The sequence below is a fragment of the Pleurodeles waltl genome, chromosome 12, assembly GCF_031143425.1.
Source record: "Pleurodeles waltl isolate 20211129_DDA chromosome 12, aPleWal1.hap1.20221129, whole genome shotgun sequence".
NCBI lineage: Eukaryota > Metazoa > Chordata > Amphibia > Caudata > Salamandridae > Pleurodeles > Pleurodeles waltl.
The window spans coordinates 649,037,852-649,052,396 of NC_090451.1; the positions used below are offsets into that span (position 1 = coordinate 649,037,852).

Sequence of the window (14,545 nt, forward strand, 5' to 3'; positions counted from 1 at the left end):
AAAAGTTGACATATCTCAGTTTTGAAGAATATGTCACTTTCGTTTGGCAACCTTCTTCCTGATGAATACTGATTTTACCAAAAGGTTCCTAGTCACAACCCCTCCAGTACTCCCTCCCCAACCATTTATTCCACCACCAGAAGGCACTAAGCACAACTTTATTGTCAACCTCTGTAATGTCCTAAGCTGGTTTACCCCTGATATAGTTTGTGAAATGTTTGAATGGAACTGCACTATAACGTAACGCGTCCTAATACCTCGTGGGCCGGGTGTGCTATTAAAATGCTTCAAAACCAAGAAGACTTCTGGATGAAGCCCTTAAAGAAGCACCGGAGACGGCCTCTGCAAGCAGTGCTTCTTTAGGAAAATAAAATAACTGTGTGCTTGCTGCAGTTGCTGCGGTAGCGTCCTGAATCGCCATTTGTATCCATGGAAATTGCATTATTTCTAGTGGATTTGGCACAGTAGACAAGGAAGACCAAGAATGCGGTTGACAGCCATCCTCCCTTTAAATCTATTCGGCAAATTATTTTCTCACCACGCAACCTCTGCCCTTTAAGAGGCATTTTGATGAGCCTGGGATGGAAGCCACCAAAATAATCCATAGTGTGGATTCAAAGAGGCCTGCTCAGGACTACATCCATAAGAGGCTGCAAAAATGGACCTCCCAAATGGTTAGGCACACTTGATACATCTAGTTCTGCCAATTTCCAAATCATATGGAAGTGGTGGGCCTTTAGGCAAGCGTCAGTGTACGCCGCCAATGCTAGGATGCCTCAGGGGAAGACCTTGCAGTCAATTCAGATTTGATGAATGCCCCTCCAAGGGTACCCACTAGAACGCATTTGGTCTTTGCATGGCTCTCGTGGTCATAAGTGCCAGCAAAAGTAGCTGGATCCAGTGAGGGCAGCCTATGCTTTACGTACACATTTCTAAACTGGGGAGGACTGACATGCGGGTTATGCCGTGCTATAAACATAATTGTTAACAAAGACTCAGATAATAATATGGTAATGTGGTTGCTGCTTCCTGCAATTTGTCAATAAGAATGAATGATGACGTTGGGCTTCACCATGTGGAATGTAGCGACAGCTCCAACGTTCTTAATTAAAGCACTTCTCAACTGCAGGATATTGTCCCTCTAACTAGCCATGTCTAAGAAATCTGGAAGGAGAAAATCTGCCTGCTTTGGTGTCCCAATCTTTATTCCATGACAGAATCCTGGGGTTTGTACTGGAACAGAATTCCAAGAAACATGGGACCTGCCACACACCAGTGATCTTTTTGATTTACATTATTTCTTTCCCAAGTAGGCAATTGGCTGCTTACTTTTTGGCAGTATGTGAGTAGAGGTCAGTTTGAGTGTGAACGCTGGTGGCCTAAAATTGACAGCCAAATTCATTGACCTCAGTAAACCAGAGGCACGACGATGTCTGACACCAACAGTATAATGATGTGAAGGCTCAAATGCCAATGCTTGAAGCTATGGCATCACAGTGGTGCTGTTCAAAGTGCCTGGCATCGACAGCAATCCTAATAGGGAAGCAGAGAGTGCGGGCATATTCGAAACTAAAACCCTACAGATCTGTGCAATAACACACCAACCTGGTATAGGTGAACTTGACTTTCAAATAACACACAAATCCACCCCCAAGCATGCAAAAAGGTTCATGACGTATGAGGATTATCAGAACTCCTGGTAAATTAGGATAAGCTTCACGATAATGGAAATTTGCGATTCGGTAGTCACAAAGCTTTCTGCCTAATTCTGGATACACCACAATTGCCACAGTAGTAGCTCAAACAAATCAAGTTACTAAAAACAGGGGCATACAATGGCAGAAGCTATTTTGACCATGAGACCCACATCCTATTGAATAAGCATCGGAAACAGTTCTCAGTATGTGTACGAAATACTTTCAAGTCCTTCGTCTTCGAGCTATGCAAAAAAAATAAAAAAACGTACTCCTTTCAGGCCAATGCAGGTACATTTTACCACCTCCCAATATCTACAAACACTGTACTGTTTCATAAAGGGTTCTGCGGCGAATGCCTGACCTCTTCATGCTCCTCCTCATCGTAGTCCTCTTCTTCTTCCTTCTCCTCCTCCTCTTCCTTTTTCTTCTCCTCTTCTTCATCAGATGTCACTTCCTCTTCTTTCTTTTCCAGAGTCTACATTAAAAGGGGGGAGTGACAAAATAATCACATGCTGGTAGTTTTCTAGTTGTGCGTTTTGAGATATGTTTCACTTCTGTTCTCCCCGGCCTCCAACGCGATAATCAGTCAAATCGGTGAATTGGGAACTGCATGGAGCTGTCCATAATTATACCAAATCAGCAAATTTAAAATCATCAAAAAATAGATCTTAATTTCTCATGCACAATAAGGAATAATCATTAATATTTGAAGTTTTTGGCTATATTTTCTTCTATTTTAAAAGGTTTGGAACTCTTGCCACATGCCACTAATGGCCAGATTAGGCTTGTAAATCTGATTTACAAGTGGACATAGATGGATTTATCACTGCAAGGGATTCATAAAAGGTGACACCGCAGTCATAAATCCTTTTTAAATTCCTCATATTAGCTCTCTATGGTGTACTGTTATCCAGGACTAAATCCCAAGCAAGCAGCTGTAGTGTCCCTTGAAAGTTTTTAAACAACCACAAATGCAATTTTTGGGCCAATCACAAACTTATCTCAGACCTTTGCTACCACAGAAATGGTTGGAGACATGCACCTGAAGAAGGGTAGTGAATATCCTTCTGCAGGCAGAAATGGGACATGAACGCCCCAAAAATTGGTGGGACGGACCAAAGGGGCTTTTTTCACTTGGGGGGAAAAACAAAAGGAAAAAATTGTGAAGGTGCACAGAAGCACACTTTTTATATATATCGGAAGCACTTCAAAACCAGGATAACATTAACCTTCCCACCAAGTAATGTGAATCCACTCAAAGGCAACTTAACAGGAGGAATGATGAGATGACTTCTAGCCTAGGTGTCAGTAAAACATAGAAGATGCTATATTGCCCAAATCAGTGGTTTGTGACCTATTGACTTCTGTGGATCCCCACTTAATCACTGCCGGAATCCTGTGACGGACACTGAATCATTTTGGAATCCTGGACCCACATGCAGTGATCACCAGACCTGTGGGACCCTGACCTAAGCATTTTCAATGATTTGAACAAGCATTCATTATACAACACCCAAATGATGAAATACTTTATTTAATTCACAAATAAAAAAACAACATCAATACTATATCTTGTTTGATGTCCTTGCACTGCTCCAATGAATCAATCTGAGGACCCAACATTATTTTGAGCCTCGAAATGTACTTTTGGCTTCTTTATTTATGGGCCCCTGCAAAGCAAATGCTGCAGAGGTGTGTATTACAACCCCACCCTTAATTATTCTGTTAATATTATTAAATTTTCCAAGCAATCGCCAAAACCCAGAGTAGGTTTCGCAGACCCCGAGGGTCATCTAAATATTATCTACACAAATTGAGTTTGTAACAGGTTAATGGTAAACTACATAACACATGGTAAAAATACAACAAAACACCTAATCCTAACCATATTTGTAACCCAAATATAGACATAAAACCTCAACCCTAGGCCTGAACCCATTCCTAAACCCTAACCCTATATAATACTTTAATACTCACTTGTTCACATTATTGCAAACAATTGTAGTATCTCAGCTTTTGTTAATTTGCCTTGTAAACGGGTTTTAGGGCCAAGATTTATGGGTGAACGATGCACTTTGCAAAAGTATTTCCATTCAATTCGACCCCCAACATTATGGTCACATGATATAGAGGACATGATATTGCAGCAGTACACCACAGAAAGTCATAAAAAAACATTCAGGTTATTAGGTACGCGCAATGTGGACTGAGAATGTTTAATATAATTTGTGTAAGTAAAAAAAATACAGACATTCTCAGATGGCATTTTTAAAATAAATTTATGGAGTCACTTCAATGGCCGCAGTGTGGACGTAACAAAGGCGGGCCTAAAGCAAGCCGTCAAGCCAGTCTGCACCCGACCGCGGCCAGCGTCAATCACTATGCCGGTTTTGCAGCTGAGGGCTTTGTAAAGAAGGCCTATACTGCTTTGGAATTAAAAAGCATGGGGGGGGGGGCTTAGATGGCTGTTACCTGTTTTTGCCAGACTGCGACGGGCCCTCTTTTTGGGGTAAATGTAAGTACAGTCTCCATCCCCTGAACCACAAGGCCAAGAGTAGAGTAGCACCTGGAAAGAACCAATTGGGATTTAGGGCTGTCCTTACCAATGTTCGATCCCTACGTAAACATGCTCTAGACATATATGATTTGCTAAAGGATGACAGTCTAGACGCGCTCTTTTATGATGGAAGCATGGATGAATAAGGACTCAGCCCAGATTTGCAGTTCGCCCTACCTGAGAACTATGTGGGTGCTCCCTTAGATAGAGTGGGAAAAAGAGGGGAGGAGTCGCCATCATTTATAAAAGGGTTACAAATGTAAAGCATTTAAGCTAGAAGAGATGTCAGAAGCAGAGACTTTGGGTTTTGTTAACTCTATTGACGGACAACATTAATTTGCAGGGGCGTTGGTTTATTGGCCACTAGGCTAAGCTGGAGAATTTTTAACACCACTATACCAAGCTTTAGCTCCAAAATGTATTGCCTAGGATAATTTTACAGTCTTTGGTGATTTTAATATTCACTTGGACAAGATTGAGGACCCTCTGACCGCTCATCTAGTGGATACTTTAATTTAATTAGAACCAATGCAGGCTTGACACATAGAGCGGCCATGATGGCATGGTTTCTAACATAATGATAAAAGGGAGAGTTTCCACCTAGTGCCCTGGTCGGACCATTTGTTTCTTCCATTTTCCAGGCATCTGGATGACCTGAAGGAAGTGTGACCGCTCCTTCCCTGAATGAGAACAGGTGCTCGACTGAAGACCTTAGGAGACCCCCTTCTAGCATCTAAACTAGAAATCCCAGGCTCAGTTTTCAAGAGTGACGCGGCTATCAAGTCTTGGCTTAGAACGGCAGCTGATGCCAGTTTTCCACTTATGGGCATGAGGGAAACTACAACTAGCCGCTCAGCACGCTGGTTCACGCAAGAGTTGGCACAGGAAAGAGCTGCGTGTAAAAAATTGAAAGAGCCTGGCGGTGTCAATCTCCGGAAGCTGACAAAGTATGTTACAAAATAGCCCTGAAAATTATCCTAAGAACCTTAAGAGCTCTTGCTATGCTTTTCATTCCCATTGAATCTATAAGCTGATAATGTTGGGAAGGAGGTTTTTAAAATCGTTTCCAGCTTTACAGACCCTAAAGCTATGTCTCCCTCTCTAGAGCCTAGCCAGCCATTTTGCTCCAAACTTAGTGATTTTTTTTTTTTTTTTTAGAATAACATCCTCAAAATTCAGGCTAATCTAGTAGGGTGAATAATCCAGCATTGAGGATTGGGAGGAAGATTTTACAGGACCAACAGCAGATTCCAAACTGTTGTCCTTTCTCACTCAGTCTTTGGAGTAGGTGACAGCTTCATTTGCAAATCAGGGTCTCCATATACTACTGTGCCACCTCATATCCTAAAGTCCATCTTGGATACCATTGCACTGTTATATCAGGAGTTACCTGCCACCTCCCTCCACTCAGGTATCTTGTTGGATGATTGGAAGAGAGCCAACGTGATCCCCTTGCTGAAAAAGGCCAACGCAGATCCTGAGTTAATGGCTAACGTAACACCTGTCTCTTTGCTCCCAACAGCTTCTAAGGTCTTGGAAAAGGTGGTGAACCAACAACTAACAACTTGTTTGTCTAAGAACGACTTGCTACATCCTTCCCAGTTGGGGATTGGATCATGCCACTGCACAGAGACAACATTATTAGAGGTTTCAGAATCTATTAAGCTCAGTCTGGACTCTGGCCTTAATGTTGCCCTGGTGCTGATGGACCTGCATGCTGCACTCAGTACGGCAGATCATAGAAGCCTACGGCACAGGCTAGAATACCTGGGGGTCACCGGCTCAGCCTTACGTTAGCTGGGTTATTTTCTTGAGAGACGACAGCAGGTAGTCTGGATAAAGCTGTTCGCCTGGGGAGCTAAAATGTTGAAGCGGGGAGTGTTGCAGGGCTCCTCCCTAAGACCCACACGCTTCAACATTTATATGGCTCCTTTTGCCAATTTGGTAGAATCCTTTGACATTAAAAGTAATTTAATATGTGGATGATACGCAGCTTCTGCTCCCGTATGATGGGGATACTGCAAAAGTTAAAGATGCATTTGCACACTGTATGCCTGCACTGCTCAACAGGTTGACAGCCAACAAATTGCAGTGCAGCCTTGATAAAACGGATATCCTATTGTTTGGGCAGAATCCCCTCCCAGACTGGACACAAGCATGGCCCAACAGCATCCCCCCACCACTCCCTCCAACGGTAGTGGCCAGAAATCTGCCCGTTATGTTTAACTCCCAACTCTCGTTCACTACACGGGTGGAAGCAGTGGTGAAGAACTGTTTTTGGATCTGTTGCATGCTGAATACACTTCTTAATCTTCTTCCACATGAAGCACAAGTCACAGTGGTCAGGACTTTGATTCTCTCTAGTCTGGATTACGCCAACGCTCTGTACTTGGGTCTTCCTGACTATCTGATACAGCGGTTACAAGTTATGCAAAATATGCTGGTCCGACTACTTTACAAAATTCTTAAGTCCTCATCAGTTTCTTCATTGCGGAAAAAAGTACACTGGCTGCCAGTTCAACAACGTATAATGTACGAAGCATTGATGCTGGCGCATCGAGCACTTCATAACAAGGGGCCTCTATACCTAAATGAGAGGATTAAGATCTACCAGCTGGGAAGGCCCCTACATTCTAGCAACGACAGCCTAATTGTGACTACCTGTTTCAAAAAATAACGCAGAAGAGGTTCTTCTTTTAATGTTAAAGCAGCCAACTTGTGGAATCAGTTCTCTTTCACCTCGAATTGCCCGAGTGCCGGGACACTCTTCCGATTATCCGTGCGCTAAATAAGATCACCTCATTCGTTAATTCATGTAAGAGTAATCTAAAATTTCCAAAACATCTCTCTAGTGGATCTGTACCATGCTTCCAGGAAAGGAGTACATTTGTTACGACAGAACAAAAGACCGTGTCATCACCAGATGCACGATACATCTAAAGAGTCTAAAGTGTATAACAATTTACACTATTTCCAACTATAAGGGAATTACACCATTTAATTCTCAATGAAAGAAGCAAATGGGGGAAAATATAAGAAATAACCTCAAAAATAATCAAAAGGACATCTAGACAAGGAAATAACAGGAGCGAGGCTTGGTAAGTTTCCAGCCATAATTCCTGGCAGCTCTTTAACGCTCTTGACGTATGTATTCAAGGTCCATAGTTTTGATTTTGAAAAATATTGGTGATGCACAAATCATGCCAGCTGACTGAAAATTCAAGGCTGAATTTATTTGTGGTGACTTTTTTTTCTTGCTGTATACATTTTAACGGGTTAGGTTGGTGTGCTCTGCTCTCACGTGACCTTCTTCATTACAATCTGCAGTGGTTGTCTATATTACATGTTTTCTGTTATAAATATTACCCCAGAAACTAATGTTGGTGTGCCCTATGTGCGGAGTGTACATTGAATTGACTTTCTAAGTCACCAGGTCTTCAATCCACACTGTTTTTGTCTGAGACATTTGCAGTTATTCAATATGGGCTCCCGCTTTATGAATACATCTTCTTTCATGGTTACTTCTAGTTCAATATCCTTGTAAAAGGTGGGGTTAGTTTTACTTTAAACATGATTACCTCAAGTTTTTTTATGATCTCTTCTTTGTCCAGAGGCATCCTCTGCTTGTGTTTAGGGAGTACAACTGCGGATCCTAAAAAAAAAAGAACACAGAAATTGTCACAAGGAGGAAGTTATCCCCTAGGAAGTCTACAGGAGCCATATCTGCGTTTTAAAGTCATGCCAATATCACTAGATACAATATTATTTACTTAGAGGGATAACCCGTCATTCAATTATGACAGGAATAATACTGAATACCATCTCCATCAATCAATCAGTTACCACAAATATCGCCCAAAAACGAATAGAGACTCTGTGTAAGGTGGATACCCATTTCATGCGGTTTGGAAAAATCTGCAATACAGTTAGTTAAATATTGTGTGGGTTTCTGATAAACATTTGTAGCATGGGAAAATGGCACGAAATATTGTAGCAATTGTTATATTGGTTGGTTCTCTCAATTCATGACTACGCTCGCAGACAGGTTTACTCGTTTTACAGTTTTTGTGAAGCTCAGGGGAGTCCCTTTTAAGATCAAAATGCCATATCTATAACCCTGGTGGACCTAAAAAACAGCTGTGAATGAGAAAAACAACAAGGAGAGGATTATAAGAACAAAATATTGAAGTATAAAGACAACAGACTGAGAATAAATGTGATTAGCTGTGTGCGGTACAAAAGGATAGCAGCAAACCTTTTACGAGAGGGAGAAACTTAAAGGCAATTTGTCTTGGCTTTGTGCGCAGCATACTGTGCCACGGCTAGCATTTTACAAGGAAGGGTAATGGGCATCGTCTCAGGATGTCCACCAGTTGCTGTGAGTTACCACCATTGCGACGGAGACAGATTTTAGACAACTGGGCGATTGGCATCATCCCATAGATGTCCACAGGCAGGAAAGATTTACCACCATTGTAGCAGTATTTTACCAGCATGAGCAGTGGAAACAAAACACATACACAAAAAAGAACATGGTCAACAGATACAAAAACCTACACAAATCCAGCGATAATTATGCAGTAGCATTTGGGACACAAACATATTCACAGACAGCAATTAGGGCATTATGCTCACTCTTACACACCAGCCATACAGAGCCAAACACCACCACGTTCCACAATAGGAATGATATGGTCAAATTAGATCGACAGAGCTTTGCTGTCAGAAGATAAAACCTCCATCAAACGTGGTTGTCTTAAAACTACAGACCACAACCAAAAAACAAAGAAACGAAAAATATATTTCCGCAAAACAAAATTCTAATTACTTAGATACTTTAGGCTAGGTGTGTGCAAAGGAGGTCAAGATGCCTGGATCCATCTCAGACTTTCTTCATGTCCAAGTTAGATAAACTTACATACACTGAAACTAAATGGAACTGATTTACACAGAAGTTACCCCGAAAACTGGATGAAAGCTATAAGGCTTTTGGCTTAGGACACCTAATTTAAAATACCCTTCTTACATAAATCTGTACCTGTATCAGTGAGCTATATTGATTGGGATGGTGGTGTTCCTGAAAATCTGGTTCGGATGACGCTCAAACTTTTGCTTTTAAGATATACGCACTTTACAACCCATAAAAATATAAGCAGGCGGGAGATTGTTCATACCGGTTTTGTTTGACCCCGGATTTACAGCAACATTTTTTTTTATTACTGATAGATATGGAAACAATGTTCCATTCAAGCACAAAACTGACCACCAGGGGTCACAATAACAGAAATAATGTTCACATTCACAAAACTACAATTCTGCTACTCAAGTAATGAAAAGGGTAATTTTACAGGCAGCAGTGCGGCCTGCTTGAAAGGTACTACTGAGATGATATAACTGAACCTGTGCTGTGATCAAAGTATCCTACATTAAAGCGGAATTGCCTCGTGTTGGAGTGACTCAACACATGCACTTTGTGATCCAAAGAGACACATTTATTGTTCAGGCGACGTTGTCCCATTGAGCTGAATCAGACAGCGCCCTTCCATTCCTAGCAAAATCACATTTTGTGGCAGTGCCAGGAACTAAAGCGAGGCCTTGTGGCAGTTTTACATAAAACGAGTTAGAAGTCCTGATTTAATACTTGTTTTGTGACATTGTTTCAAATAGGTGCAGGCACATTTTTCACTATCACGGCATATGTTGTGTAATTTCTGGTGTTGCGTGTTGCTCTCGGTATGTGAAATACAGAAACTTACACAACGTCGTATAATTTCATATCCGTTCAGGTAAAAATACTATTGCTGGAGCGCGGAAAAACATAAACAGCACTTGTGGTTTTTGAGCCACCCATTAGTGCGAAATGCGCCCTTGAGTCCAAGAAGGACCCAAGCATGTATTTAACAATTGGGGCCATATGTATGAACACATTTTCCCATTGACACAGAATGGGAAAAACCCTTTGATACATCTGGCCCTAAATGTAGCACTAACCCCCGGATTTGCATTTCGCATAGTTGTTCAGAAATTTACCATTACTATGCAGAAGGAGATTACGTGCATTACGCGCACTGTAACTTTAAACTAACTGGTGCCATATTAAGTAGGACAGTGTTAGTGTTAAGATGCCAGTTCGGCAGTGGTAAATAGTTATCTTTCACTGCAATTTAATGGAATGTACAGCAGCCGACTGAAAGCACATTTGTTAAAGTTCACAAAAAACCTATAGAGCACACCAGAGCACAAACAAAACACTGCGAGAACAGTGGAAGAGAAGGGGGAGAGTATTTGTGCATGTTCTAGAAGAATGGTTAAGAGAGAAGAGGCTCAGGTGTTAAATTCCAGATGTTGAAGGACCAAAGCGTGGAACCTAAAGGGGCTAGAAGGAAAAAAGTTCTAAAAACTGTGCAAATGAAAGCAAGATAAAGCTGAACTTGAAAACTGAGCTACTGGGCACTCTCAGGAGAGATGCCTCATGAGGATTTGGAACAACATGTGTGGACATCATACATGGTGCATCCAGCTGCTAAACGAGGGTGACCAAACACCGGTGAAGCAGTGATGGTGACCTCTGTCAGCAGAATACGGTGCAACAGTGCTGTATGCTTCAACGAAAGATGGTGTTGTTCCCACTTCCAGAAATAATATCAGACACTCATGTAAAGAATAACATACTAGAGGGAGATGAAAGGCACTTTGTTGACTTCGTTGGCTTTCTAGTGAACCTGAAAGTGGTCCACCGGAGAAAAAAATATCTGTATAAAATCTGTATTTTGTTGGGTTGATGCACAGTTTTTGTGCAGCTTCAAAGACATGATTTTTCGTAGACTACTGAAGTTAGTGGATGTTTCCCTTTTTGCTATCCTTAGCTCTCTGGGGTTGTTGGGGGGAGGATGTCCTGATTGCTGTTAAAGATCCAGAAGATTCTCATCTGGAGAAGAAACAAATTGGAAAGTATATGCTGTCTCTTTGTTTTGTTTTCTGACTGTTGTCTCTATCTCTTCTGCTCTTCATCGTTCTCTTCAGGCTCCTAGCAGGCAGCTGTGGCTTCTATTATGTTGGATTCTGACTGCTGTGATGCGATTAAGCAACAAAAATATGATCAAGGCTTTGGGTGCAGCTATGTATTGGGATACATGTTTCTGAGTTTAAGGCCAATAGTTAGATGTACCAATCAAATGTTTGAGGACTTAAATAAAACTGTTTAAAATAACATTTTTCAAATCATTTCCTACTTGTGGGGAACATTGCCCATTATGCTGTTAAACTTCAGAGTAATAAAATGAGCATAGGGCGAAATGAGAGATCACATGAGGAAACATCAAAGTGTGGCCCTCAAGAACCAGAACATCCCCCAGTGGCATTTTCCCCACTTGATGTTTAAAACAAACTCCAGGCACCAAAGATGGCCCAGAGGCGTTAAGGCAATCAGTAGGCGATTAAGCATGCCTCTATATGGCACTTCTTCTGAAGGGGAGACCCTGTCCAAGGAAGACTGTTCTCAAAAGGCCAGTCCCATATCTCAATTATTAAGACAAGAATAAAGGAAGACTTCTTTCTGTACATAAAGATCCATTAATAGACCTTGAAATCATGTCAATAAGGCCTCCGTTGACTTGGAACTATTGCAAAGCTGCCTCATTGCCACATGAAATCCAGAAAAGGAATTCCACTGCACTGCTGGAAACAAGAAGTAAACTTCTCAAAGTTCTCAGAGACCTGAAGATTACAGTGAGCTGCAACGTGCAGTTTTTAATCTGTCTATGCATAACACAAGCATTCGGGTAAGGTTTTTTTCCTATTACTCTGACGAGTTAGCCTCCTTCTAAAAAAGAACAAAAGAGGAGGAGCTGGATGTTTACCTTTACCCAGGGTTGCCTTAACCACAAACTATTATGCAGAAGGATCCGCAATAATCCAACAGGTTCATTTGTGGCCATTCTGTGTTTTTATTGATGACTTTGGGCATAGGTGGATTAGCATTGGGCCTAATCAATAGACATTGCACTGATCCATGGCAGAAGGCCCACTTTCAAGTGAAGGAGGTAGCAAACAGTGGAAAGGAACCTTAATTGGGCCTCTAAAGAGGCAGGTTGATAAACAGGAAGCAAATGCATGGTTTCCAGGGCTTTCGATGTATGGTAATGCTTTTTGGGGTGCACAGGCCTTCCTATCATTTTCAGGATCAGGAGAATCCATATCTGGGTCCAATATTTGCTCTTTGAATTGAATGTGCCATGACAAACTGGTTCATGCCAGTTTAGAAGGGAGTAAACGCTGCCCTACTAAGCCTGAAACAGAATCTTGCAACAGCAAAGGACACGTTGCGTGTTTCAAGCAAGCTGTCAAATGGGTCAGAAACTAGTCTGAAAATATTGACTGTAAGACCCTTTTTAATATTCTTAGCTAAGTCAAAACATCTGCCAGCATCAATTCTTCTGGACTAGTTGTTACTTGAACAACATAGCAATGTCTTCTTAACCTGTAGTTGTGCAAGGACAGTGCTTCATTTGAACCTGTGCTTTCCAGTGCTCGGCACTTTTTCTCAACACCGGCACTTATGACAGTCTGCCACATGGTGGACTGTCTATTTTAGAAATGAACAATACAACACTCGTTTATTGATTTAATTAATTTACATTAAAAAGAACAGATACCTGCTGCCCAAGCCACCGTTAGAGTGTTGGGTGCTGGAATAGTTTGAATCATCACACTTACAGGAGTGTGCTGGTTAGTAGCTGTGTTGGTCCGGCCATCAGCAGTCTTGGCAGGGGCAATGGGTGGTGCAGGCTCCAGTGGTCTCCCGACGAGGGCCCTGACACTTAATGTTTTACAAAAGGAGCACTGTGCAAGAGATATTTAAAACGATAATGAACAGTATTGATGGCATGCTCAAATATATCTCCACCAGTCTCAGAAGCATGTTTGCTCATTAGCAAAAGTGTTAAAATAATAAAGGCCTGTGATTGCAGTGAGGGTACGCAGAATGCCATGGAAAGGGGGGAAAAGGCGGAGAAGGATTAAATTCCATCTACTGGATTCCTGAACAATTTTCACCAGGAACTAATAATACAGTCGCTCAGTGAAAATATTTGCTGCCTTTGGGAGAGACACTGTACTACAGAGAGTGAGACAAGCTCTGGTATCAGTTGCTAGATCCCTACAGATCAATGCCCAGAAATGATATTCAAGAACATCCTCCTCATCGTCAACTGTACCCCCTTTTTAGCCACACCAATCATCAAAAGTCCCTAACTACTGGCAAAAATCCCAATGAGCTGTAGGCATCCTATACCAGGACGACCGATTCTACCAATCTCCAACTCTCTGTAAAGTCAGCAAAATATTATCCATCAAACAGATCTCGGCCTTTTTTGTTAAACAAACAAACGACCTTCTCTGTGACATGGCACAGGGAACAAATCTGCCTTAATCACCACTTAGAACGATATGAGGACAACTGTGGACACAGCATTGCCACCCTACTACTGCTTGAATTCCATTTTGTTTTTGGCATGGTTCATCGTCTCTTCAAGGGATTCTGATATTCAAGAGACTTACTGGGCTTAATTGTTTTCCTACCTCACTATAAGATCCAACATTTCCTAGCAGACTTTTCATCAGCTCTTTTACACTCACAGTTGCTATGGAAACATATATTTGTTCTTCAATGTCAAGAATTGTACAACATCCCAAATAAGTCCTGCATTTGACAAGCAGACTATGGAACCACTTAGGAAGCAAATGTTGAATAATTTAACAAAATAGTCTTTATTTGTATCCATACAGGTTCTAGCACATACAGCCCTCCCCACCTGTTGCTATAGATGAAAACCCTTTAACACTATCAGCTTATTATATCGTTGATACCACCACCACCATTTTCTTTCTTTATTTTCCTAACTTCCTGTACCAGAAAGGGCATCACTCGATTCATTTTGTGTGTTTGGCCAGTGCATTAGCAGGGAACAAAATGCACCGCTTAGCTCATATTCACACTTCTATGGGTCGAATGATTTTCCAATCAAAGTAGTAAAACTCAACTCACACTCAGGATGGAAAATCAACTGGGTACTACAACAACCAACTACTCTTTAAAAACACCTAAAGAATTCTCAAACTACAAACTAAAAACAGGAAAATCCAAAGTCGATTAGCTAGATCAGCTTTAACACTGGATTTTAGTAATGAGCCCTTTCTTCTGAAACCACAAAAATGCTGCTGTTCCTACCGAATGACCTGCTGGAAAATCAATAACAGAGAACCTCAAACTTTAAAATGCAAGTTCTGAAAA

General features: G+C 41.5%; 1 protein-coding gene across 1 annotated transcript in view; it reads right to left on the bottom strand.

Moving 5' to 3' along the window:
* POLR3GL (RNA polymerase III subunit GL) overlaps positions 1–14,545 on the bottom strand; it is a 36,065-nt gene that overhangs the window by 2,785 nt on the left and 18,735 nt on the right. Inside the window, exons 6-7 of the mRNA XM_069218248.1 lie at positions 7,833–7,906; positions 2,059–2,172 (exon numbers count right to left, since the gene is read on the bottom strand). Of these exons, the coding sequence (XP_069074349.1) occupies positions 2,059–2,172; positions 7,833–7,906 (188 nt within the window). The remainder of the gene's footprint in view (positions 1–2,058; positions 2,173–7,832; positions 7,907–14,545) is intronic.